General features: G+C 47.0%; 2 protein-coding genes across 6 annotated transcripts in view; one reads left to right on the top strand and one right to left on the bottom strand.

The window, feature by feature from the left end:
* DUSP16 (dual specificity phosphatase 16) overlaps window positions 1-10152 on the top strand; it is a 95629-nt gene extending 85477 nt beyond the window's left edge. For all 3 annotated transcript variants that reach the window (XM_021690527.2, XM_021690526.2, XM_021690528.2), the window contains 3 exons: window positions 1079-1238; window positions 6680-6803; window positions 8879-10152. In XM_021690527.2, coding sequence (XP_021546202.1) covers window positions 1079-1238; window positions 6680-6803; window positions 8879-10055 — 1461 coding nt within the window. In that variant the 3' untranslated portion in view covers window positions 10056-10152. The remainder of the gene's footprint in view (window positions 1-1078; window positions 1239-6679; window positions 6804-8878) is intronic.
* Window positions 10153-19042: 8890 nt separating this feature from the next.
* Window positions 19043-23117, bottom strand: part of BORCS5 (BLOC-1 related complex subunit 5) — a 104452-nt gene continuing 100377 nt past the window's right edge. For all 3 annotated transcript variants that reach the window (XM_021690568.1, XM_044914921.1, XM_021690567.1), the window contains one exon: window positions 19043-19761. In XM_021690568.1, the coding sequence (XP_021546243.1) occupies window positions 19531-19761 (231 nt within the window). In that variant the 3' untranslated portion in view covers window positions 19043-19530. The remainder of the gene's footprint in view (window positions 19762-23117) is intronic.

A 23117-nucleotide genomic window follows, 5' to 3' on the forward strand; every position in this document is an offset into this window, starting at 1 on the left:
TTTTGTTCAGTATATGGTTTAGAGATGAAGCATCACAACTTCAGGAGCTCCCTGGTGGCTTTTTTGTTGTGGCTGCCCACTGACTGAGCAGTGACAGGCAGCAGAGAGGAGAGGACAAATGGGAGAGGGATACCAAAAGGATCTGGCAACCATTCGGATGGGGGTCGTGAAGGAAGAGAAATGACACGATCATATTTTCTAGCTCAAGTGTCTGAGTAGATGGTATTACCATAAACCCAGCTTTGGGTTACAGGGAGATATAATTTGTTGAGTTTCTGACATTGTGAGTTTGAAGGGCCTGAGAAACATACAAACAGAGATACCCAGTAGGTAGTTGGAAAGATGGGTGGGAAATTAAAGAGAATGTATATTTAAAAGTTGTCAATGTGTAGAACTGATAATTAAAGCAAAGGCAATAGATTCAGTCTTTTAAAGAGAGTATTCAGAGCCACAGGACTGCCTAGGACTTTATCTTTGAGAACAACCAGCATGTTCCGTTTGGGAAGAAAATGTTCTTGTTGTGTGTGCCTATCTATACTCTAAAGTGATAGTAAACTGTCATGGTTTTATTTTGTGTTCTTCCACTTCTCAGTAATGAAGATAACAGAGTTGATTATATTAATGATGCGTGATCTTCAAGCATATTACTTTATTTTCAAGATTTACCTATTTGAGAGAGAGGGGGAGTGCACATGCATGCGAGAGAGTTGGGGGAGGGGCAGCGGGAGAGACTCGCAGGCAGACCCCCTGCTGATTGTGGAGCCTAACACCGGCCGGGCTCGATCTCATGACCCTGAAATCATGACCTGAGCTGAAACCAAGAGTCAGATGCTCAGCCTACTGAGCCACCCAGGCATCCCTTCAAGCATACTATTTTACACAGCCTTTTTTTTGCCCTTAAAAACAATTCTGCTTTAAACTAAAGTCTCTAAATGTCCCTGTGCTAGGTTTTTGGATTTCACCGATTGAATTAACTCTGATTTCAAGGAAACTAGTAATTGTTATCATTAAACTTTTACTCTTCCAAAAATGATTGTGCTGGTATGTTAATCACTTTAATTGCTCTTTCCCTCCATAGGAGCTGATGCAACAGAATGGGATTGGTTATGTGTTAAATGCCAGCAATACCTGTCCTAAGCCTGACTTTATCCCCGAGTCTCACTTCTTGCGAGTGCCTGTGAATGACAGCTTTTGTGAGAAGATTTTGCCATGGTTGGACAAATCAGTGGATTTCATTGGTAAGTAGCTCCGGTAGTATTACAAGTCGTCTGGGTTATAGTCTCATGTGCAGGTGCACCCTTTACCTCCCTCCCTTTTTCTCTCTGGAGAGAAAAGGGGCCTATGTTCAGAGATTTCATAAGTCTAGGAACAACACATGATGCTGCTTATCTTATTCAGTGGCCAAGGTGACGTGTGTGCCATGCTGTTCCTGAGGGACTGCCCTGTGACATTCCAGCTACCTTAACACTACCAAGGTTAAGCCTGATGGGATCTGTGATTGTGTATTTGCCAGTGTTTGAAAATCACTTAAACTTCTGGGATTAAATTTTAGCCATTTTTTCAAATCCTATAAAAGACTTTTGGAAACCTTGGTGGCGTTCCTTAAACTGTTTTTACCTCGCTGCTACGTTCTCCCCAGAGAAAAGTCAAATCCTGTGAAAACACATATCACTGCATTTAAAGCCTTTATGTCACGAGATTTGTAAGCCTCAGTTCGCTTGCCAATAATTTCAAGTAGTATGGGATCTAATAAAATTCCAACACATGCACACACACACACACTCACTCACTCACTCACGTCCTTGGGGTTGGTTGTGGCAGGCTCTGATCTGCCCTGTGCTGTGTTCTCCTTGCTGGCCAGTCAGTCCTGGAGCCTCCCGACTCCTAGCTGCAGGGGCTTGGTGACACTGTGGCGCCTCAGGATCGGGTCTTCTGTGGTAAACTGGTGATGTGTATTTGAAATGTAGTTTTAGTGGAGAGTGGCTGAACGGGGGAGATACGCTGTTCGCTCTTGAGCAGCATGATGAGCTTCACTCCTGATGTTCCATGTGAGAAGTTTTTGATGTTTTCTTCGTCTAGTCACAGAAGTGTGTGCATTCTACCCCATAATTAATATCTCTGAATTCGTTACTGTAATTAAAAAAGAACTAGTTCCGGGTGCCTGGGTGGCTCAGTTGGTTGGGCGACTGCCTTCGGCTCAGGTCATGATCCTGGAGTCCCGGGATCGAGTCCCACGTCGGGCTCCCTGCTCAGCAGGGAGTCTGCCTCTCTCTCTGACCCTCCCCCCTCTCATGCTCTCTATCTCATTCTCTTCTCAAATAAATGAATAAAATCTTTAAAAAAAAAAAAAAAGAACTAGTTCCTTTTAAAATGTGAAATTAAGTACATTAAGCCCTTCAACTATACCTTTTCATCTGTGAGAGGAATTTCTAGATAATGCTTTTGGAACTTTGAGTAATTCCAAAACAGTTCTCCCTTTTTTTTTTCCTTCAAGATTCCAGATTGCCAAAAGTTTTCATCTTTAATTAGGATGCATTCTTTGAAACATCAGAAGATAAAAGGCTTTAGAGAAGATAATTCACATTATAATATTCACAAACAGAACTCCCAAATGAATCACCCCCACCGTTGTATTTCTAGGAAGTATTCAGTATATCATTCAGTTTTTGCCTCTTTAGAAGGTAACACTTCCGGTTAATGTTCCTATTGCATGTCCTGTCAATCCAAAGACATTTGGCTCTAGATTCAGCTAAAAGTGCAATTTCAGGATCTATTTAGAAGAGAACTCATCATAATGTCTGAGCTTTAGGAGGGTTAGCAGAAAAGAGAGAATATGAATAACTTTGCCCCAGCTTGCTTGCTTCTCTCCTGAGAGATATTGGGGTCATCCTGCCACTTAATTCAGACGGAAGGAATTTACCATGTTTCAGCTTGGTTAAGCACACCCAAATGCTATTCTAATTTATTAGTAATATCTGAAAATATTTATACTTCCCAGTATTTCACTTACTCGTCCCTATTTACTAGAGTCACCGTTCCCCCACCCCTCCAGGTAATTCAGGGCGTCCAACGGGGTCACGGTGGTTGCTGGCCTCTGCCGTGCTCTCTGCCATGGTCCGTCCTGGCAGGGCGCGCAGTGGGAAGACTGCCCCTGTACCAGGGCTGAGTGACTTGCAGGCTTGTGGGGGTTTTGTCTTTTTATTACTGAGATAAATTTCAAATGAGTTTCTGGGTTTGTTGGAAGGACTCAAGTGTTCTGGAGTTTTGTCTTTATTTTTAGTTCACACGTGCAGCAGTGAGCTGGGGTTGCCTGGGACTGCGGGACACTCTCAAGATGCCCGGTCCCGGCTGGCTGCCCCTCTGGCCCTCTCCCTCCTCACCCTACCCTCGGTTCCTGCCCCGCCTCTTGGGTTTGTGCGCAGGCTGCACAGGGGGGTGACTCGGCATGTACTTTGGAGCCAAACTGTATTTGGGCCCTGCCTTCCTTGGTTACTAGTTAAGTGATTTGGGGTAAGTTTCTCCATTTCCTGACCTGGAAACTGAAGATAGTGTGTGTACTTTAGAGGGATATTGTGAGGATTAAAATAGATAACGGATGGAGAGTACCTTGCAAAGTGCCTAATTCATAATTGGCTCTTTAGTAGTTTTACAAATGATCATCTGAGAAGTTCTTTTGGTTTTCCTTAGAGCTGTCCTTAGTGAGCTCAATTATTGCTTCTTTATTTTTGGCCTTTATAACGTCTCATCCTCACTGGCTCCCCCTTACCTTTTTCGTTTGTTATCCTCTCTGCCCCTTTTTGTCCTAGATTTTTATTCCTGAACTGCTGTAGTGACAGCCTGCCTTTCTTCTTTCCACTTGTCACCGTCAGTGCTTTTGCTGTTCCCTGTTCAGCAGCCTGCGGTCCTTAGCCTAATGGTCCCAGACCCTGCAGCACCTGCTCCCCACCTTTGACACCTCCTTTCTGGTAACATGTGTGCCACAGCCACCTGTTGGGTCCCCCTGCACGGCTGCCTCGCACACCTTTCCCTTCTCTTTGCCAGGTCCCTGGGCATGTGACCTCCTTTGCTTTAAGACTCCCTTTAGCACTCATTTCTCCCAAGAGCAGAACCCCAATCCAGTGTAATACTTTTTTTTTTTTAAGATTTATTTATTTATTTTAGAGAGAGCCTGCACGCATGGGGTGGGGAGGGGTGCGGCAGAGGGAGAGAGAGAGAATCCCAGGTAGACTTCCCGCCGAGCGCTGAGCCTACGGGGCTTGATCCCACAACTCTGAGATCATGACCTGAGCTAAAATCAAGACTGAGCCACCCAGGCGCCCCTCAGATTTCTAAAATACATCCTCAAAAGTGTCGTGATTGTAAAAGCAACGTAAGTACAATGCAGAATATTCGAAAAAGAGAAAAGGAAACCTATAACCTCAACATCCTAACACATCTGTTACCAATATTGTTTTATTTCCTTCCGACCCTTTTCACATTTTTTATAAAGATTGCTTTTTAAAGGTATGTATTAGTCAGCCAGCCAGTATGTACTGGGTGCATAATATATGCCCAGTGTGAAGCCCTCTGAGGTAGAAGCAAGATCCTCCTCTAAGTCCTTATAGTCTTGTTTTGAGATAACTATTTTAAATAATTGAGAGAATATTGTCAACATTTAAAAAAAATTTGAGGGGCGCCTGGGTGGGTCACTCGTTCAGCGTCTTGACTCTTGATTTCGGCTCAGGTCATGATCTCAGGGTCATGAGATGGAGCCCCATCAGGCTCTGTGCTGGGCATGGAGCCTGCTTAAGGTTCTCCCTCTCCCCCACCCCACCTCCCCTCCAACTCCCCGCTGCTCCACCCCCCCACTTGAGTGCACACACACTCTCTAACTAAAAAATAAAGTTTAAAAAATTGAAACCCAGCCTACTTCCAATAAGAATTTAAAGCAGCTTACAGTATGAGACTGGGATCAAAAGATACACACATTACACACATACACATTAAAACAGGATCAAAGGGCAAGAACCAAGTAATATGGGGCTAGAAAAGGTACAGTAAAATCTGAATTACAGTTACCTATTGAAATTGAGTAAAAAATCTCAGCTTTGAGCTTCTTAGCAGCCTAGGCAAAAGGGGAAATACTAAGATTAGTACAGGCTGACGACTGTATAGTTGAGAAAAGGAAGAGAATGGTACGGGCCCAGGAAGGCATGGGACTTTATGTACATGGGTTTATATATTATCACGTTGTATATTATATATTTCTTTGTTTCAAGAAGAACTTATATTCATTTGTTACCGTTTCATTGTGTTTGACTTCACTATCTAAGGAAAGTTGTTTATTCATATACTATCCAAAAGTCCTATGTGTTTTGTACACAATGAATAATAAATCATCTACATTAGGAATTTGTAATACTTACAACAGAAGCAGTGACACTGGAGTGGCCTCATATTATTATTCAGCTGCCAGAGCAGATTCCCAGGATATCTGTTAATTACAGGAACTGTACTACAAGGTTTGGTAACTTTTGCTGGTGTCAGCTAAAACAGGAGTGAAAAGGGAAGAATTGAGCCCCGTGGCAGTGGCTCACCGGTAAGCACGCATGTCGTCGTTTAGAACGGAGGCGGCCCTGGTACCGGCAAAATGTTAGTAGCTTCCAGGCGGCGTGGGGCAACTTACTCCTGCAAGTAACTTGTAAAGCCCCTCGACAGGGAAAGATGGCAGCACTGGGGTTGAATGTTCTTGGTTCTAACAAAGTGTCCAAAAGTCCTGCCATGTCGTGTGGAATAGACATGATGCAGTCAGGAACTCCTGGATATCCAGAAAAGGTTCCAGTTCCCTGGGTCCTTGCTAACGTGAGCTGCTAAACCCGATTCATAGCATATACGTGGTTTTCTTAAATTTAGCAAATAAAGTCGAGCCACTTTATGACGTACAGAAAAGTCTAAACAAAAACAGGAAACTATAGGAAGATAGGGTCTGTGAGTCAGCATTTTAAAAGTAGCTTGACCTGGCATCTTCTTGCTTTCTGATGTGATATGGTGATGAAGTCCACCCTCCTGCTTTTTCAGTTAGTAATGTATGTCACGTATGCTTGAAATGAGAAAATATTTTTTTAAAATTTCATACCTCCTATATGTAGCAAATCATTATACTGAAATACAACGTTACATGTCAGTTATATCTCAAAACTGAAAATTCTGTCTCTAAACAAAAAAAAGTTCACTATCTCTTCCTAACTAGAAAAAAGTTGAAGTGTCAGACAACATGGGTCAACAAAATACTAGCTACATCTTCGGATTTGAGAGGTTATTTTCTTTATACTTCTCTGTATTCTGCAGTTTTCCACACTAAACAAGTAGAATCATGTCATCATAATGTAGGATTTATACCCAGGGAAAGTTATTAAAATGAAAAAATAATGTAAAAAAAAACCCACTGGGAAATGTACTAAGAAGTGAGCTTGAGTTAGGGAGTCGTTGCTGACTTAACACGTCTGGCCCTTCATTGTCCTGAATGTAAATGGTGGGGAAGTGATCTTCCTTTATCTCCCTAAGAAACTATTGAAAGGAACAGTATGTAAGTAGATGAGATTTACTTTGAGTTATAGGATGAAAGGAGGTACATGACCGCAAGATCTCACTGTTGACCATGGTTGTTCTTAGTGACCCTTCTTGAATTTGACTCCCGCAGAGAAAGCCAAGGCCTCCAACGGGCGTGTCCTGGTGCACTGCTTAGCGGGCATCTCTCGCTCAGCCACCATCGCCATCGCCTACATCATGAAGAGGATGGACATGTCCTTAGACGAAGCTTACAGGTGAGGGCCGGCACGCGTCTTGTGCAACAGGCTTTTCATTTGACCTGAAGTGTGAAGGGTGAGGAGGGCAGGTACCCAAATTAAAGCAAATCAGGACTGTTCTAGTTACATGCCTTACAGGTGACTGGATTTTTAAATGGTTTTTCAAAGACCAGAGAAGAATGCACTTTTGTAAGTTAGCATGAATTCCACCTGAACATGTGTCAGATTCGTCCTCAGCTACTTTTTAATTTTCATGAACAACGAATCTGAACAGATCACCATCCTATTTAGTAAGTTTATATCTTTTCCTAGTTGGGGAAGTACATATGAGGGAAAAAGCTCCAGCAGAATACCCATTACAGAATTCCTCCTTCTGCTTCAAGCTTTGTGCCTCTGTCACTGTGAGGAAAAAGCCAAGAGCAAATAACTGTCAAAATCGGTTCACTGAGTAAAATGTCCTACATTCTAGAGTTGTCCAGATTCTGCATTTTGACTGGATTGCTCCCCCAACCCTTGGGCCAAGTGGAGGGCAGGCAAGTGGCAAGCATGCACAGGACCAGAGTTTGTGCAGTGAGTGAATCAGAGGCCCCTGGGTGCTTAGTGGGTAGAGGTGGGTAGTTTCCATGTGATAAGGAGCCAGTATGTACAGATGCAGGAAGCAGGCCTGTTGTAACAATTGGACTTCTTTCTCAAATTGGAAGATCTGGAAAGAAATGAGCTACCTGAGCAGCTTCTCATTCGAGGAGCGAGCCTGGAGAAGGGTCCTGCCTTGGTCTGCATCAGTTCCCTTGTCCCCCAGTCAGGCTTTTCTCCCTACAGGTCTTCCGACACCATGTAGAAACTTCTGTCATGTTACCAAGTCTTATTATGCGGACCCTACGTTTATACTTGTTATCATTGGGCCAGATGTTTCTGGCTTCATTACTTTGCTTTAGGTTACTTGATTTCCAAGGAGTTTGTGATTTTTCTCCTTCCATATTCAAATGCAAATCTTCAGTGTAGTTGCACTCCTGCATCTTCTGAGGAGTGTCCATGAAGGTCAGGAGCCACTGAAGAATTTGTCTACTATCTCTAAGAGTCTGTGTTTCCACAATCAAATATAAAAGCTATTTATTACTAGTTTTTACCCCTTGATGATTCCTTTTTTTTTTTTTTTTTTAAAGATTTTATTTATTTATTTGACAGAGAGAGACACTGCGCGAGAGGGAACACAAGCAGGGGGAGTGGGAGAGGGAGAAGCAGGCTTCCCGCCGAGCGGGGAGCCCGATGTGGGGCTCGATCCCAGGACCCTGGGACCATGACCTGAGCTGAAGGCAGACGCTTAACGACTGAGCCACCCAGGCGCCCTTGATGATTCTTTTTTACACGTGTTTACAAAAGTGGACCCAGACATTAGGCCTGGTTTTGAATCCCAGCTGTGTGATTTCGGGCAAGTCACTTAAGTAAGGACTTTGTGTCCCTTGTATGATGGGGGTAATCCACCCACCTGACACGGGGTAGGTTTGGGGACTGAATGAGATAATACTCTGTCTAATGCATTAGCCCAGTGCTTAGCACACTCAGGCCACCTGATAGCTGATGACTCTGTCATTTGAAGACAAAGAGAAGGAACTCGAGTGTGTGCTTTGGTGCTCTGGTCATCTGATAACCTCTTTTCTGGTCATTAACTAAAACATGAAATGTTCTGAGGAAGCGGCTGTGGGGACTTTGAGAGGCACGATACCGGGAAAGCTGTGGAGAGTGGCCGTTACCCGTATGTCTGTTGGTGGCACCACCGTGGTGGGGTGGGGGGAGGCCCCAGGGGGTGAGCACAGAATCCTCGCTTGCCAGCTGCATTGGTAACTCTGGGTCCTTGAAAATAAGAAGGCTAAACTAGAGCTTTGGGGGCCTGGCCCCTCTCTTTCTAGCATGCTCCAGGGACATGTTGTAGGTCTCCCTGAACTTCCATACCAGTCATCTTCCATAGGTATGTACAGGAGGCTCTAATAATTCCTTACCTTATTTATTCACCTAATATTTCTATTTTCTAGCTGTTTTTAAGATAAAGTGTAGTTGCAAAAGTCAAGATTTTTGTGTCTTTCCTCTCTACATAGATTTGTGAAAGAAAAAAGGCCTACTATCTCTCCAAACTTCAATTTTCTGGGCCAACTCCTGGACTATGAGAAGAAGATTAAGAACCCGACTGGCGCATCAGGGCCAAAGAGCAAACTCAAGCTGCTGCACCTGGAGAAGCCGAACGAACCTGTCCCCGTGGTCTCCGAGGGTGGACAGAAGAGCGCCATGTGCCTCGGTCCACCCTGGGCCAACTCTGCTACCTCAGAGGCGGCAGGGCAAGGGCCCGCGCCCCCGGCCAGCGCGCCCAGCACACAGCCCTCGCTGGTGGAAGATGGGCCGCTGGTCCAGGCGCTCAGCGGGCTCCACCTGCCCTCGGGCAAGCTCGAAGACAGCAGTAAGCTCAAGCGCTCCTTCTCTCTGGACATCAAATCCGTCTCGTACTCAGCCAGCGTGGCGGCCTCCTTGCATGGTTTCTCCTCCTCAGAAGACGCTCTGGAATACTACAAACCTTCCACGACTCTGGAGGGGACCAGCAAGCTCTGCCAATTCTCCCCGGTTGAGGAAGTATCGGAGCAGAGCCCAGAAAGCAGCCCAGGTAAGGAGGAAGCCAGCCTCCCCAAGAAGCCTCAGCCGGCCAGGCCTTCCGATGGCCAGGGCAAGCGAGTGCACTCAGTTCGACCCGGCGTCGGCGGGACCGGCCCGCGGCCCCTCTGCTCGCCGCTGCACCGGAGCGGGAGCGTGGAGGACAACTGCCATCCCAGCTTCCTTCTTGGCCTGGCCACCAGCCAGCAACCCCTCGCCAAGTCTGCCGCCGGCCTGGGCCTCAAGGGCTGGCACTCGGATATCTTGGCTCCCCAGACCTCCGCCCCTTCCTTGCCCAACAGCTGGTATTTTGCCACGGAGCCCTCTCACTTCTACTCGGCCTCGGCCGTCTACGGGGGCAGCGCCAGCTACTCGGCCTACAGCTGCAGCCAGCTGCCCACCTGCAGCGACCAGGGCTACTCCGTGCGCAGGCGGCAGAAGCCAAGTGACCGAGCCGACTCCCGGCGGAGCTGGCACGAAGAGAGCCCCTTCGAAAAGCAGTTCAAACGCAGAAGCTGCCAGATGGAATTTGGTGAGAGCATCATGTCGGAGAACAGGTCGCGGGAAGAACTGGGCAAAGTGGGCAGCCAGTCCAGCTTTTCAGGCAGCATGGAAATCATTGAGGTCTCCTGAGAAGGAAGACAACTTGGGACTTCTATGGACAATATTTCTCTTGTTCACAAAAAAAAAAATATTCCCTGTAAATCTGAAATATATATATGTACATACATATATATTTTTGGAAAATGGAGCTATGGTGTAAAAGCAAAAGATGGATCAACACAGCTGTTCTCTCAACGTCTGCACTTGAGAGATCAGCTACTCTTTCTCAACAAGAGTGGAAGGGCAGATGCTAGATTTCCTCCTAGACAGATGAAAAATTGTACGCAGCGCATTGCACATCCTCTCGTTTTTACTGAATCCAGTTTGATTTGGTGTTGGAGGACAAAATACCCTCCCGTTTCCGTGTTGTGCTACAAGAGATAAGTACTAGTCTCTGTCCGGCCCCTTCCGTAGTGCACCTTAGCGCTGAGACTGAGCCAGCTCGTGGGTTGGGCGGGTAGACCCCATCAGGGACAGAACCTCATGGTAAACGCAAGAGAAACGATCCCATCCAAAGCGGATTCGCACCTCCAAGCTCACGTGGCAGCCGAGCACTGCGAGCCGCATTCTGCTGCACAGACCGTTAGGGGCCTTGCCAAGGTCAACTTCAGAGCAAACCCAGTACCTCAGACTGAAAGTCGGGGCTTTCACCACTACCAAGTCTGGTAGCCTGTCTTCTAGGCATTGTGAATAGGTAGGTAGCTAGTCACACTTTGCAGACCAATTCAGACCGTCTCTGCACAAATTTCCAGGTGGGCCTGGATGGAGGTAGTTAGTTTTTTCTTCTCAGCTTGATGAAGAGAAGGGAAACCATCTAGGAGTCAATTGAACGGCCAGAGATCTGGCCGCATGATGATTTAAGGTAGGTCGGGAGGCTAAACAAGTCTGTCTACCTCCCTGCATGTAAATCAAAGAATTGTTCCAAATGGGCTTATTAATCCTTTAAATAAAGATGAACTTGGTTGAAGCCAGATGTGAATTTATTTGGGTTGGTAGCAGAACAGCAGTACCTTCAAGTTCTCAGCCAAAGTAGATTTTTTTTCCATTTCGGTTTCTTTGCACAGATACATTCTGTAAAAACCTAACAGGTAGACTTTTCAAGGAAACTACCAAGAGGGAGAAAAGCTCTGGAAAGAGTAAAGAATTAAAATCGTTAAGAAGGAGAGGCAGGAGGGCGCCTGGATGGCTCAGTTGGTTAAGCGACTGCCTTCGGCTCAGGTCATGATCCTGGAGCCCCAGGATCGAGTCCCGCATCGGGCTCCTTGCTCAGCGAGGAGTCTGCTTCTCCCTCTGACCCCCCCCTCCCTCATGCTCTCTCTGTCTCTCATTCTCTCTCTCTCAAATAAATAAAAAAAAAAAAAAAATTAAAAAAAAAAAGAAGAGGCAGGAAACTCCTTTTTCTCAATGGTTTTGTTCCCCTGAGCATGTGATGAGGGAGGTAATTCTGTAATTTCCTCAGACTTTCCGATTTACTAATAGGGCTGAGAAGCTAGTTCCGTGAGGAGGGTTCAGAATACAACCTCAGAATACGATAGGCAGGTGAGGGGAAGGGGGCAGCATTTTGTTTCGTGTGAGCAGAGTGGAAAGCCACAGCCAAGCTGTTCTCAGAAACTATCCCCGGCATTTCTTTTAGTAGAAGGGACATATCAAAATGGAGCGGGACCAAGGTGACCTCTCAGTCTTTGACCTACAATCACTGTATGGAATCAGTCCTGGCAGCTGAAAATAGGAGTCGATTGGAACAAGTACACAAGTGATTAGTACATATCTGCTTTTGAACTTCCTGGCTTGAGTCTTGTCAGCTACAGTATGGTCCTCTTTTGAAGCCTTAATTCACGTCAGCAGCTTTTTGTGTGTGTGTGGGGGGGTGATGTCATTGTTCTTTACTGTAAGTGTAGCCAGTTGCTGACTCATATCTCAGGTTTTTCTGTGTTCGAGAAATGGATAGTCCTTCAACTAGGATGTGACTTCATGTTTCCTATGATGACTGCTGAAACCAGCACAGAACGAATGACATGATTCAGAACACACTTGCTCGTGATGATTCTGAGCGTCACGTAACATAACTGCTTGTACACAAATAATGTGCTGTGAGCCGGGTGTAAAAGGCAGGCGGGAAGAGAGGACACTGCATAGGGAGCTCAGTGTTACTGTGTGGGAAAAGTTCTATTCAATGAGCTGAGGTAGTTTTTCTACATACATTTAACTTGGGGATGTAATCAGACATTTCAAGGTGTCACGGAGTCATTTTTGAGGTGTTACGTATACACCAAGCGTGGAAGAGCTCACTCCTTCCAGAGTCTGGTCACAACCGTGGAACATTTTTAGGAAGGGAAAGCAAGAGCTCCAGTGTTAAGTATGTCCCAGGCTCCTGGCCATGGTCCCCTTCCCCCCCGTGACTGTGAGGTAGTCCTGCCCTACAGCCGTCATCCTGGATTGCGCATGTCAGGTACGCGGTTCCCGGGGCCCAGACTGCCGCCGCATGGGCGGGCGGGCTGCTCTCTCCACGGAGGCGTAGGGGACGCCCTGGGGTCTGTCAGCGTGACACTGAACGGGGATTTCTAAAGGGCAAAACTAGACTTCGTGTGAGAAAGGCTGGACAATGGTTTAGGACATTTGTAAAGGGAGGTGGAAAGACTGTATAAATGTTTATTATGAATATAGTGTTCTTTTGGAGTAAGATGCTGTTGAATGGTTAAATTGTGCATTTCTCATTTTGATGTTCATGTATGTTAATATGAAATAAAATCAAAACTGGTACCTGTTTGTACATAAATGAGAAAGGACCTCTCCTTGCAAACTGGTTGGCGGGAAGAGCAACATCCGAGTTGCACAAGGAGGCCACGGTGGAACCCGTCCCGCTGTTCCCGTGTCGAAGGGATCTTAGCTCAAAATAAAGTGCTGAGGGCATCAGACACGGTATGTGCGCCATCAGCCCACGAAACAACGGCGCCTTGGCTAACAGTGCCCGGCTGGCCTCCATTCTTTAGCGCGTATCCCAGATGCACACTACAGTGGAGAACCCTAGACACGGTAAATATCTGCTGGCTGACTGAATCAAGAATGAGTATAGGGTAGGAAGAAGAGAGGCCAGATGCACAGTCATGGCACATTCTAATGGAACATGTAAATGGTTTTATAATTCTTGTAGGAAAAATGGGGACTAGTCCTAGATCTGTTCTCCATCCTTGCCATGTACATCTTCATGACCCCTCTGCTTATATATGACACTAGGAGCTTAGTCTCATCAGTCTGTCAAAGAGTTCTGTGCATCAAAGGAATAAGCATTTACCTCCATAAATATGCTTCATAATAAAGCATATTACCCTGGAATAATGAGAATCACAGGTGACGTCATTTAAGTTGGTTGGGACAGGCTTCCGAGTTGAAGTTAAATTTAAGAAAATTTAAAAGCAAGAAGGATGGTACTGGGTGAGCCAAGACTAGAAGAGCTGCCTTGGCCAGGACCTTGCAAAGAACCGGAGGTGGGCAAGGGACACAAGAGGAAAGGGAGTGTGGAATACGTCTGACTCCAGAGACGGAAGGCGGCATGTGCGAGGTGTTCAGTGAGAGGCTTCAGATGAGGAGGTGCAGATCTTGGGAAGTCCTGAAGGTCAAGCCACTTACGACTTAAGTGCACAGATTTGGGGACCTCTTAGAGACCAGTAAGAGCAGGCTAGTGCTGGAGGACTAGTTTGGGTCTGACAATGAAAATTAGAGCAGGGCTCAGGCTAAGGGGAAACAAGGAAGGTAGAGATGGCAAGGGAAGGGTGTACATACTGGGACTAGGTGACAAACTTCACCTAAAAGCTGTCCCTGTTATTTTAAATACTGTCTGGTTTTGTTTTCTGACACCACGCAGAAATGTTTTAGATCCAGTCTACACTTGTCTAGGTGCTTTTCTCTGAATATTACTTTCCTGCATCTATAAATGGAAGAGGGAAGTGAGTTATTTCTAGCATTCCGTGGGGCCCATTCATCCTTGTACAGCGTAATTATACTCGGTTTTATCTTTAAAGTATTGTGAAATCAACTGGAAAATGACATCACTGTCTTGGAAGATGTTTACAAGTCAGTCCCATTGTTGCAGTTTATGTGCACAGGCATCAAATGGGGTTTATGTAAAAACCAGTTTCATTCCTTTGGTTCTAGCTAAAACAGTAAAGCCCGTGGAACCGCTGTCGCACGGGAAATGCAGGCTGTGACCTCGCGGGAGCAGTGTCCCAGGCCAACAGGGTGGCTTGCAGAGGGTGAGTGCAGCCGTGCTCTGGGTTCTCTCTGCTCAAGGGAATTGCGACAGTTTCAAAGGCTGAAATTAAAGTACTTGGTTCACCAAAGCTTTGAGCGTGAATCCTGCTCACTGTACATAATAAAAATAAAGGGTCGCAGTAAGAAGATGCCTTGACTGGTGAAGAAAATGGGAGTCCTTAGTAAATTCCATCAGGCTTTATATCGACACGGATAACGCACAAATTCCTAACAGTGATGGACACGCATCAGCGCACCACAGGAGATGCTGGTTAGACTGGGAAGCAACTAGGTAGAGTTGCCAAGAATTTTTATTTTTTTGGTTTGAGGCATGTGAATAAAGAAGTTATCTGGTCACCCTTCCCCTCTGGAATCGGGCCATTTGAATGGAAGCGACACGCCTTGTGTGTGTGCAAGAAATTCAGTGTTCCTTACTGTACGTTAGTCAACAGCAGTGACCTCTCCCCTGGGGAGCTACGCAGCTCTTAACTGAGGAATGAGAGGGCAGGGGAAAGAAGAGCAAATTATTTCTCTTGGCATGAAGAACAATTTACACCTACGACATCCCCAAGAGGAAAAACTGTCACTTCACTCTACCCTTCGATCTTTAATGGCAACATTTTAAGTAGTTTCCTACTGAGTACTGTATGTCTGGGTTTAAGCTGAGGTATAAACAAATCGGGAAGACAAAATTTCACTCACCCTAGAATCTTAATCCATGTTTGCTCCCAGCTTCCATTGCTGCAGATTCCTGGTTTTGCCTTGGGACTTGGTAAGGGAAATGCCAAAGCTAAGTAAGTTCCACAACTCCACAGAAGCAGGGGCACATGTCAGTCCCCCAGGGCCATTAGTTTATGTAACCTTGGAAACAGCACGTTTGGAATACCCATAATGTACCTTCTTCATATGTCGGCGGAAAGAGCAAAGAAATACCCAGAGGAGATTTTAACAAACGAAAAGCCCCACCTCATTCCTTGAGTGCACTCCTGTATCTCAGGCTATGGAGTCCTCAGAATTCACTTCTTCAAATACTCTGCGGAGAATATAAATTACATTCCTAAGAAGGACAGAACATTAAGGGCAACAAAGACATGACATCTGTCAAATTATATAGGCTCTCATGGAATCTACACTCTCACTGGCTCTTAACCCCACAATTCAGTCCCTGTAAACTGACGTGCACACATGACGGGGTGAAGGCCCGCTTCCACCAACATCCACTTTGAATCAAACAAGGACACTGCGGTTATAGGGGCCTGTTTGACAGTGTCCGTAATACAGATGCATAGAGCAATAGATTAGCAAAACTGGTGCTCAAAAGAAGGGAGCCACTGGACACTTTCTAATTTCTACTTAACAAAAAGAAGGAAACAAGCTCTGTTGGGAGCTCGGAACTTAAAGTCACTTCTGAAACGCAGGGCCACTGCTCAGAGACAACAGGTAAAGGTGTTGCCAGAGTCACAGAAGTGGAATCCTGGAGCCGGAAGGGGCCCGAGAGCCCATCCAGACCAGCTCACACACAGGGAGGTGGAAACAGGCTCAGGGAAATGAAGGCATCTGCCAAAGGTCAAGGCTGGAAATCTACAGCCAGGGCCCCCTACAACGCCAGGCTGCCTCTTTGTCCCCGAAGCTCCTAGAGGGCCCAGATAGGTCACCAGGCATTAAGCAACAGAGATTCAGCAGAATGAGCTCTTCAAATAGCACATCACTCAGATTCCCAGAATCTGCCAGAAAATGTAAAAATCTGAGGCCGGAAAGGGCTGGTAGCGCCATGTTACCAGCCAGGGTTCAGTCGGAGCGGAAGCACCAGGAATGACACAGAATCGGGGACGGGGGCGTCGAAGGACTGACTTCGAGCACTTCGTTACAGGTGCTGCTAAGAGAGCCCCAGTCGAGCTGTTCCTGGTGCACGTGAAGTCACCGGGCAGGGGGTCGGGAAAGAAGGGATGGCCGGGATGGCTGGAGCCCGCGAGCAACCCGCCGGAACCGGCGTCCGCCTCTCGCCAGGACCCACGCTGGCCTGCCCTCTTCTCGAAGCTGCGGCCTCCTGCCGCAGAGGGCCTACAGGAGAAGCTCGATTCGTACCTGGCCCGCGATTTGGAAGAGCCGAAGGCAGGGTTCTGTGGGAGCCAGGGGAGCCGTGAGGCCGGCAGCCGTCCACGAACGCGAGCCTGAGGTGCAGCAGGGCCTGACGTCGGCGACCTCCGGTGACGGAGCAAAGCTGCAGCTTTCTGTCCACTTCCAAACCTCACGCAGATGGCTCTCGTGGCCAGGCCTAACCAGAAACGAACAGGGAAGGGGACCGCAGCAAACAGTCCAGCTCAGCCAAGTTGACGATGTTGCAAAACCACCCCCCATGCCATAACGCACTAGAATTCTTTAAAAAAAATACTGAATTTGCCTATTGTTCTTCTCTGCTTCTACCCAGTAATGAGCAGCCTTGCTACTTCAGACCCAAATGTAAGTTATTCTCATTCTAACTTTAAAAAAAATTTTTTTTACATTACATCATTAGTTTTTGGTGTAGTGTTCCATGATTCATTGTTTGCGTATAACACCCAGGGCTCCATGCAGAATGTGCCCTCCTTAACACCCATCACCAGGCTAACCCATCCCCCCACCCCCCTCCCCTCCAGAACTCATATTTTTTCCAGTAAGCTCTACACACAACATGGGGCCTGAGCTCAAGAGTCGCATGCTGTACTGACCGGGCCAGCCAGGTGCCCGTCTAACTTCTTTGTAAGCAGAAGAGTTGGCTTTTGAGTTGGGTGGCGAGCTGGCTGGCTGGCTGAGAATGTTCTCATGCCATGGTTGGTCCGCCTTCCTGCCATGCTCACACCATGAACTGCTGAAGCACAGTGAGCAAGCTCCGTCCTCAGTAGGCTTGGTCTGCGTCTCATTTTATTCGTTCTGCGCTTTAGTTGGTAAATTATACTAAGTGCAGTGATGGTATGCACCTGATCCCTGAGCTGTTTTTGTAGCTCTTCATTCTCTGAAAGCTGCAAGCAGAGCTGGGTCTGCACACTCCAGGAACTCAGAAAAAGATGAGGGTGATGGCTTAAAAAAGCCACTTCCTGTCAGTCTTGGCAAAGAGAATAGAAGTATTCCTTGTGTTATGTTTTCAAAACATAATTTCTGCCGGTTTGAAATTAAAAAAAAAAAAGAAAACAGTAACGAGCACAGGTGGCACCTAGGCTAGCTAAAGCCGATATTAAAACATATTGTGAAATGGTATCAAAACAGTAGAGAAAAATGAAGAACTGCATGAAACAGTGGGGAGAAAGACGAGTGGATGAGAATATAATTCAGAACTAGCTCCTCAATCATGGAAATGTGATGCACGACGGAAGGGGTTCTGCGCGTCAGGGGAGGGAAGACGCGTCATTCAATAAATGTGGCTACCCTCCCCTCCGTGACATTTGCTAAAATAACCTTAGCTATTAATAGGTTTCTAGGAAACAAAACATCTTTCTGGATTTGTACCCGTGAATAAATTCCTCTAGAAATGGTTTAAGACCCAGTAAAATCCTGACCATCAAAAGGCATTAGAAACACAGCCTTCTTTGACCAGCGCGGCCCAACAAAGGTTAAAGGGCGAGTTCCTCCCTCCCCAGCTCATGGCTTCCGAGCCCTCCATGACTCCCTCAGGCCACTTCATCGCCTCAGGCTGGACATCTCTAGCCTGCCTTCCTAATGGGGAAAGGAAAGACTGATGAAGGTTGCCCCCTGACGGAGGGGGACGCTGCCTTAGCCTCTTCCCTGGGCTCTGGTGTCCATCTGGTCTTTCCAGCTCAGAGGGATGAACAATATTGACATTTTTGGGTTGCTCCTTCGAAACTCCTAGAAGCTGTTTTTTCCGTGTCCGAATTAAAAATTTTTTTCCATTTAGCTTCGAATGCTCAGGTTTCTTCTGTCATCCAGTTGTTTTATGTCCTACGTTTTATCCTGGGTACGAAGAATCTTCCAAAATAGTATGTTTAAAATCTGAGATGAGAATCAGATCAAGTTTACCAGAGAGATGCTAAAGTAAGTGGATCAACTTTGAGGTTATAAATATACCAAAGGCTGTTTCTGACATCGAAAAACACCTTCTGAAGTTTAGAGGATTTAATAAAGGGAGCGAGGTGAGTCCTGACAGGATGTCCTGGCCCCAGAGGCTTCCCCGTTGCCCCAGCTCCTGGTCGCAATGTGCCTGCCTCGATCTGTCCCTCCGTTCTGTTTCTCTGCGTCGTCAGTCTTCTCTTCCCTGGGGACAGTTCTGATGTGCACACTCCTGCACTAAGTACTTCTGTGGTTACTCAGGTGGCTTCCTGTCCTAAACTCCCAGCAGTTCAGCAGGAAACAAGGGCCGGGACCACAGAGCCCTGTTTGTAGTCGGGGCACAATGTTAGGCGCATCAAGTGGGTTCGATACACGCCCGCTGCGGGCATTTCAAAGGCTGCCTAACGCCGCAGGGTTGCCGGGCTAGTAAAATAAATGTGGTTAAAACCTTCTTACAGAAATTGGAAGTCTTGCCAGTGCTGATGTAATAAAAAGAAACCTAAACCACATCTGCATTAAGGAAACCAGTTATCAGTGGGAGATGAGCCCGATGAGGGTGTTCAAAGGAAGTCCTCAGTCTCCGAGGACGACACACGAGGGACACCATAACCCAGCACACAACAAAAACACCAGTGGTAAGCCCTGGCAGGAACAGGGTGCCCCAGATAAAGACCTGATGTGACGTCAACAGAGTAGGAACAGTAACAACACGGAGACTTAGATTAAATTAGTTCTTTATGTTTACAATTCATAACGTGGAAAGCCTACTGAGTAAAGTTTCACGAAGGCATCGAGGACACAGAGCTTCTTAAAACATTTCTCCCCTTCTCTCTGTAGTTTCACTCTGCAAGCTAGACTTGACAATATACACTCTCGATTAAAAAAAAAAAATCTGAACAAAATAAAAAGAATTCCCGACACAGTTCTGTAATCAATTCCTAATAATTCAAATGCTCCAACTTCGGTTAGCACCGAGAATTAGTTTGGTTCGTTTTGCAAAGGGAAAAATGCATCAAGGAAAGGGGATAGGCGGGGCAGGATCAGATTTGCAGGCCAGCCGGGCCGCTTCACAGCCCTTCCGGGAGTCCCAGAGCCTCCAAACAGCTTCACGATCCAGTCACCTCCTGGGACTTTGGTTCCAAACGTCCTCAGGGCATTGGCGGTGCCAGGCTCTGCTCCCACAGAACAACAGCCTGGCTGGAGGGGAGAGGCAGCTCTAGAGCTTGAGCTCTCGCTCTGGTTTCATGCTGAAGGGCTCCAACCTTTCGCTCTCCGGCAGCATGCCGTTGAGCCGCTCCATCAGGGGCACAGTCTGGTCAATGCCCATCTGTATGCGGCGGAGGATGGCCGACATCTCGTTGACTTTCTGGATCTGCTCCGCGTATTTGGCATATCTTTTCTGGCGCTCTTGCATGAAGCTGAAGAGAGTTTCTACGGACAAATCCATCTGTAGAGGGAGGAAAGAAGGGAAATACATTAAACTAGTTGAAGCAAGTCCTCTCCAGAGGACCAGGTGCCCAGCACGCGTCCCACGGGCCAAATGGAGGCTGACCGGCTCAGCGTTGTCAACTGCTGCCCCCCAGGCATCTTTGGAGGGGGACTCAGAGATGACAGCTTCTGGCTCTGTTTTGGGCATGTGGGCCACTTATACCTTGTTGAGACCCTCAGATTTTTTCCCCTCTCTCTCAAAGAATCCTGGGCTTGGAAATTAGACTAGCGTTTGAATGTGGCTCTGCCACCTGAGTTGATAATACTTACCTTTTTTTGCACATCTGCAAAAAACAGGGACCTAGGGGCGCCTGGGTGGCTCAGTCGGTGAAGCGTCTGCCTTCGGCTCAGGTCATGATCCGGGGTCCTGGGATCGAGCCCCGCATCGGACTCCCTGCTCAGTGGGGAGTCTGCTTCCCCCTCTCCTGCTGCCGCTCCTCCTGCTCATGCTCGCTCTCTCTCACTCAAATAAATAAAAATTTAAAAAAAAAAACCAAACAGGGGAACGGATTCCCCAACTGTGAGGATGGAGTGAGAGAACACACCCAGCACAGGACCTGGCATGGCTCAGAGGTGCTTCACATTTGTCACTCCTCCCTGTCTTCCTTGAATGGCTGCAGGGCGGCGGCCCCTTGGGGACAAGTGCAGGGAAAGGGCTGGCTTTCTCCGACAGCCAGGGCTCAAGTCCATACCGCGCACCACACTGTTGTGAGGCAAACTGCTCCACGCACTCCCTCCCCCAATTAAACAAATATTAGGCTCTGTGCTCCCGTTTTGTGACTATGTTCTTCCCCTGGGGAAGTTTTTTGGAACCTGTTTCCTGGATAAAAATAGGGGGCGGGAACGTCCAGCCTGTCAGGTGTCTATACCCGCCCCTCCTGTGTAGGGAAAAACACAAACTACCAAGACCCCAATTTCGACCCTTAAATTTGAGTTCAAATGCTACTTCAGCCCCTCGTTCTTATCCACTCCAGGAGCGCATATGCCCCTGTCCCAACCCCCAGCCTCATGCAGAGTGATGGCACCTAATACATGTTACCAGAGCCTCTGGAAATGGTGTGATAAAAACCAACCCACGGGGCACCCGGGCGGCTCAATTAAGCATCCACTCTTGGTTTCAGCTCAGGTCATGATCTCAAGGTCGTGAGGTCAAACCCCACATTGGGCTCCGTGCTGGGCACGGAGCCCGCTTGAGATTCTTGCTCTTCCTCTCCCTCTGCCCCTCCTCCCCTCCCTCCAAACAAGCAAACAAAACACCGAACGAAACAAACAGGAGGAGACCAAAGCCAGCCCCAAGAAAAAATAACTAGTTCTATTTTTATACTGTTTGGGGGGGGGCGGGCGGGTGTGGAGAGAAGGAAGGTGTCAGAAGAACTTCGTGCTTGTTTTTTCTATGTTGGTTCTTTCCTCACTTGTTTTGAAATGCTCAGGGGACAAAAAAACAGCTAGTGGGAGGAAGGGTGGGGAGGGAAACAGCCACCTTCCGATACTGTGGAAGCAACTTATACCTTCAGATGGTTCTCTGCAACCCTGTTCCGTCATTCAGCACTTTGAAGGTAGTGGGCTAGTAAATTATAGTGTTCCTGAGAGCCAAGCACTGGGCCTTTTCAGAATGGCAATTCAATCCAGCACCTAGAAACACTCCACCTTCCAACAGACAGTGGGTGACCTGGGAGCTTGCTGGAATCCTCATAAGAACCAGCAGAGCCCACTGAACCACCTGCTCCAGCATTCAGAACCATCTTGAGTTACCACATTTCACTTGGCAGGGCCATTCCCGTCCTCCCCACAGCCAACTCTACCAGACTAGACAAACACCTGTAAGTTTATCTGAAATGGCCTCCAAGACTCTAGCTTATCATGTCTTAGGGCCTGGCAATCAACCACTCCCCCGATTTATACTTGATCAGACAGCGGTATTTGTTCAAATGACATATACGCGCCCACACATCTCCACATCTGACAGGGGCCCATGTTTGATGTATCCAGAGCTTTTGCCCAAATCCACTTCATGTTTAGTGCCTGGGGGAGCACACATAATTCGAGCCTGCTGTTCACACACACTGACAGTACATCTCTCAAGAGTCAGTTCCCTGACAGTCCATGGAGAAAAAAAAGCACAGAAGAGGAAACCTGAAGCTGACTGACCTGTGAGGTCTCACAGCGACAGAACCAAAACTAGAAGCCAAACCTCCTCAGTCTAGCATCTTCCTTTCACCCGTATTCCCCGAGCAAGAGAGTGTACCATTAGATTCTAGTTGGTGCATGGCATTAAAGAACATTGAATTGTATGATGGAGAAGTTATTGCCTTTTAAACCTTTCCCCCTTCTTTCTGACTGCTGCCAGGAAAGTCTCGAGTTGGTGCAAGTAAGACTTTTTTTTTTTTTTTTTAAGATTTTATTTATTTATTTGACAGAGAGAGACAGTGAGAGAGGGAACACAAGCAGGCAGAGTGGGAGAGGGAGAAGCAGGTTTCCCGCTGAGCAGAGCACCCGATGCGGGGCTCGATCCCAGGACCCTGGGATCATGACCTGAGCTGAAGGCAGACGCTTAACGACTGAGCCACCCAGGCGCCCCAAGGTGCAAGTAAGACTTTAAAACCCGGGGAAGTGTAACAAAACTGGCGATGCCTATTTCTCACGTCCCTGCCCTTCGCTCTCTTGAGGCAACACAGCTGCTGCTCCCTGTTGCCTCCCTCCGTGTGTGTACAGACGTACTCCAGCACATCTGACCAGGCTTCAGGCAGTAAGACAGTATCCAATGCAATTCTGAATCTTACCATTTTGACAATCTGGAACATATCCTTATTTACCTTTCCAATTTCTATTTTTGGCACAGAGATTCTAATGAGGAAGCAGATATATAATATACACAGTCAACAGACCTATGCTGGTACTACGGTGTGCCATCCCGCACGCAAGGCCCTGGGGACACAGATACTGAGAACCACACTGTCTGTACCCCACACAGCTTACTGTGCACATTAACATGACTTCTGTTTTCCACTGTCTTTGTTAACGTATCTTGACTCTTCCAGAAAACAGGCCCAGAAAGGGAAATGTTGCAAATAACTTTGTTTCAGAAAAACCATGTAAGTGAAAAAGCTATTAGATTTTCCAACAGACAGAGAATGACTGCTTATTTTCCCCAACCTTTGCCTCAAAACCCACACCTTGATATCATCACATGACTAAGTTCTAGTCAGAGGTACGTATATGTGGCAGTCTCTCATGGCAGCTTCTGGGTATCTTCCTTAAAACTCAGCTGGCAGAGACCCTGCTCCTCCTTCTTCAGCCCTTTCCTCACTCTGCTCC

This window comes from Neomonachus schauinslandi, chromosome 5 (genome assembly GCF_002201575.2).
Source record: "Neomonachus schauinslandi chromosome 5, ASM220157v2, whole genome shotgun sequence".
Lineage (NCBI taxonomy): Eukaryota > Metazoa > Chordata > Mammalia > Carnivora > Phocidae > Neomonachus > Neomonachus schauinslandi.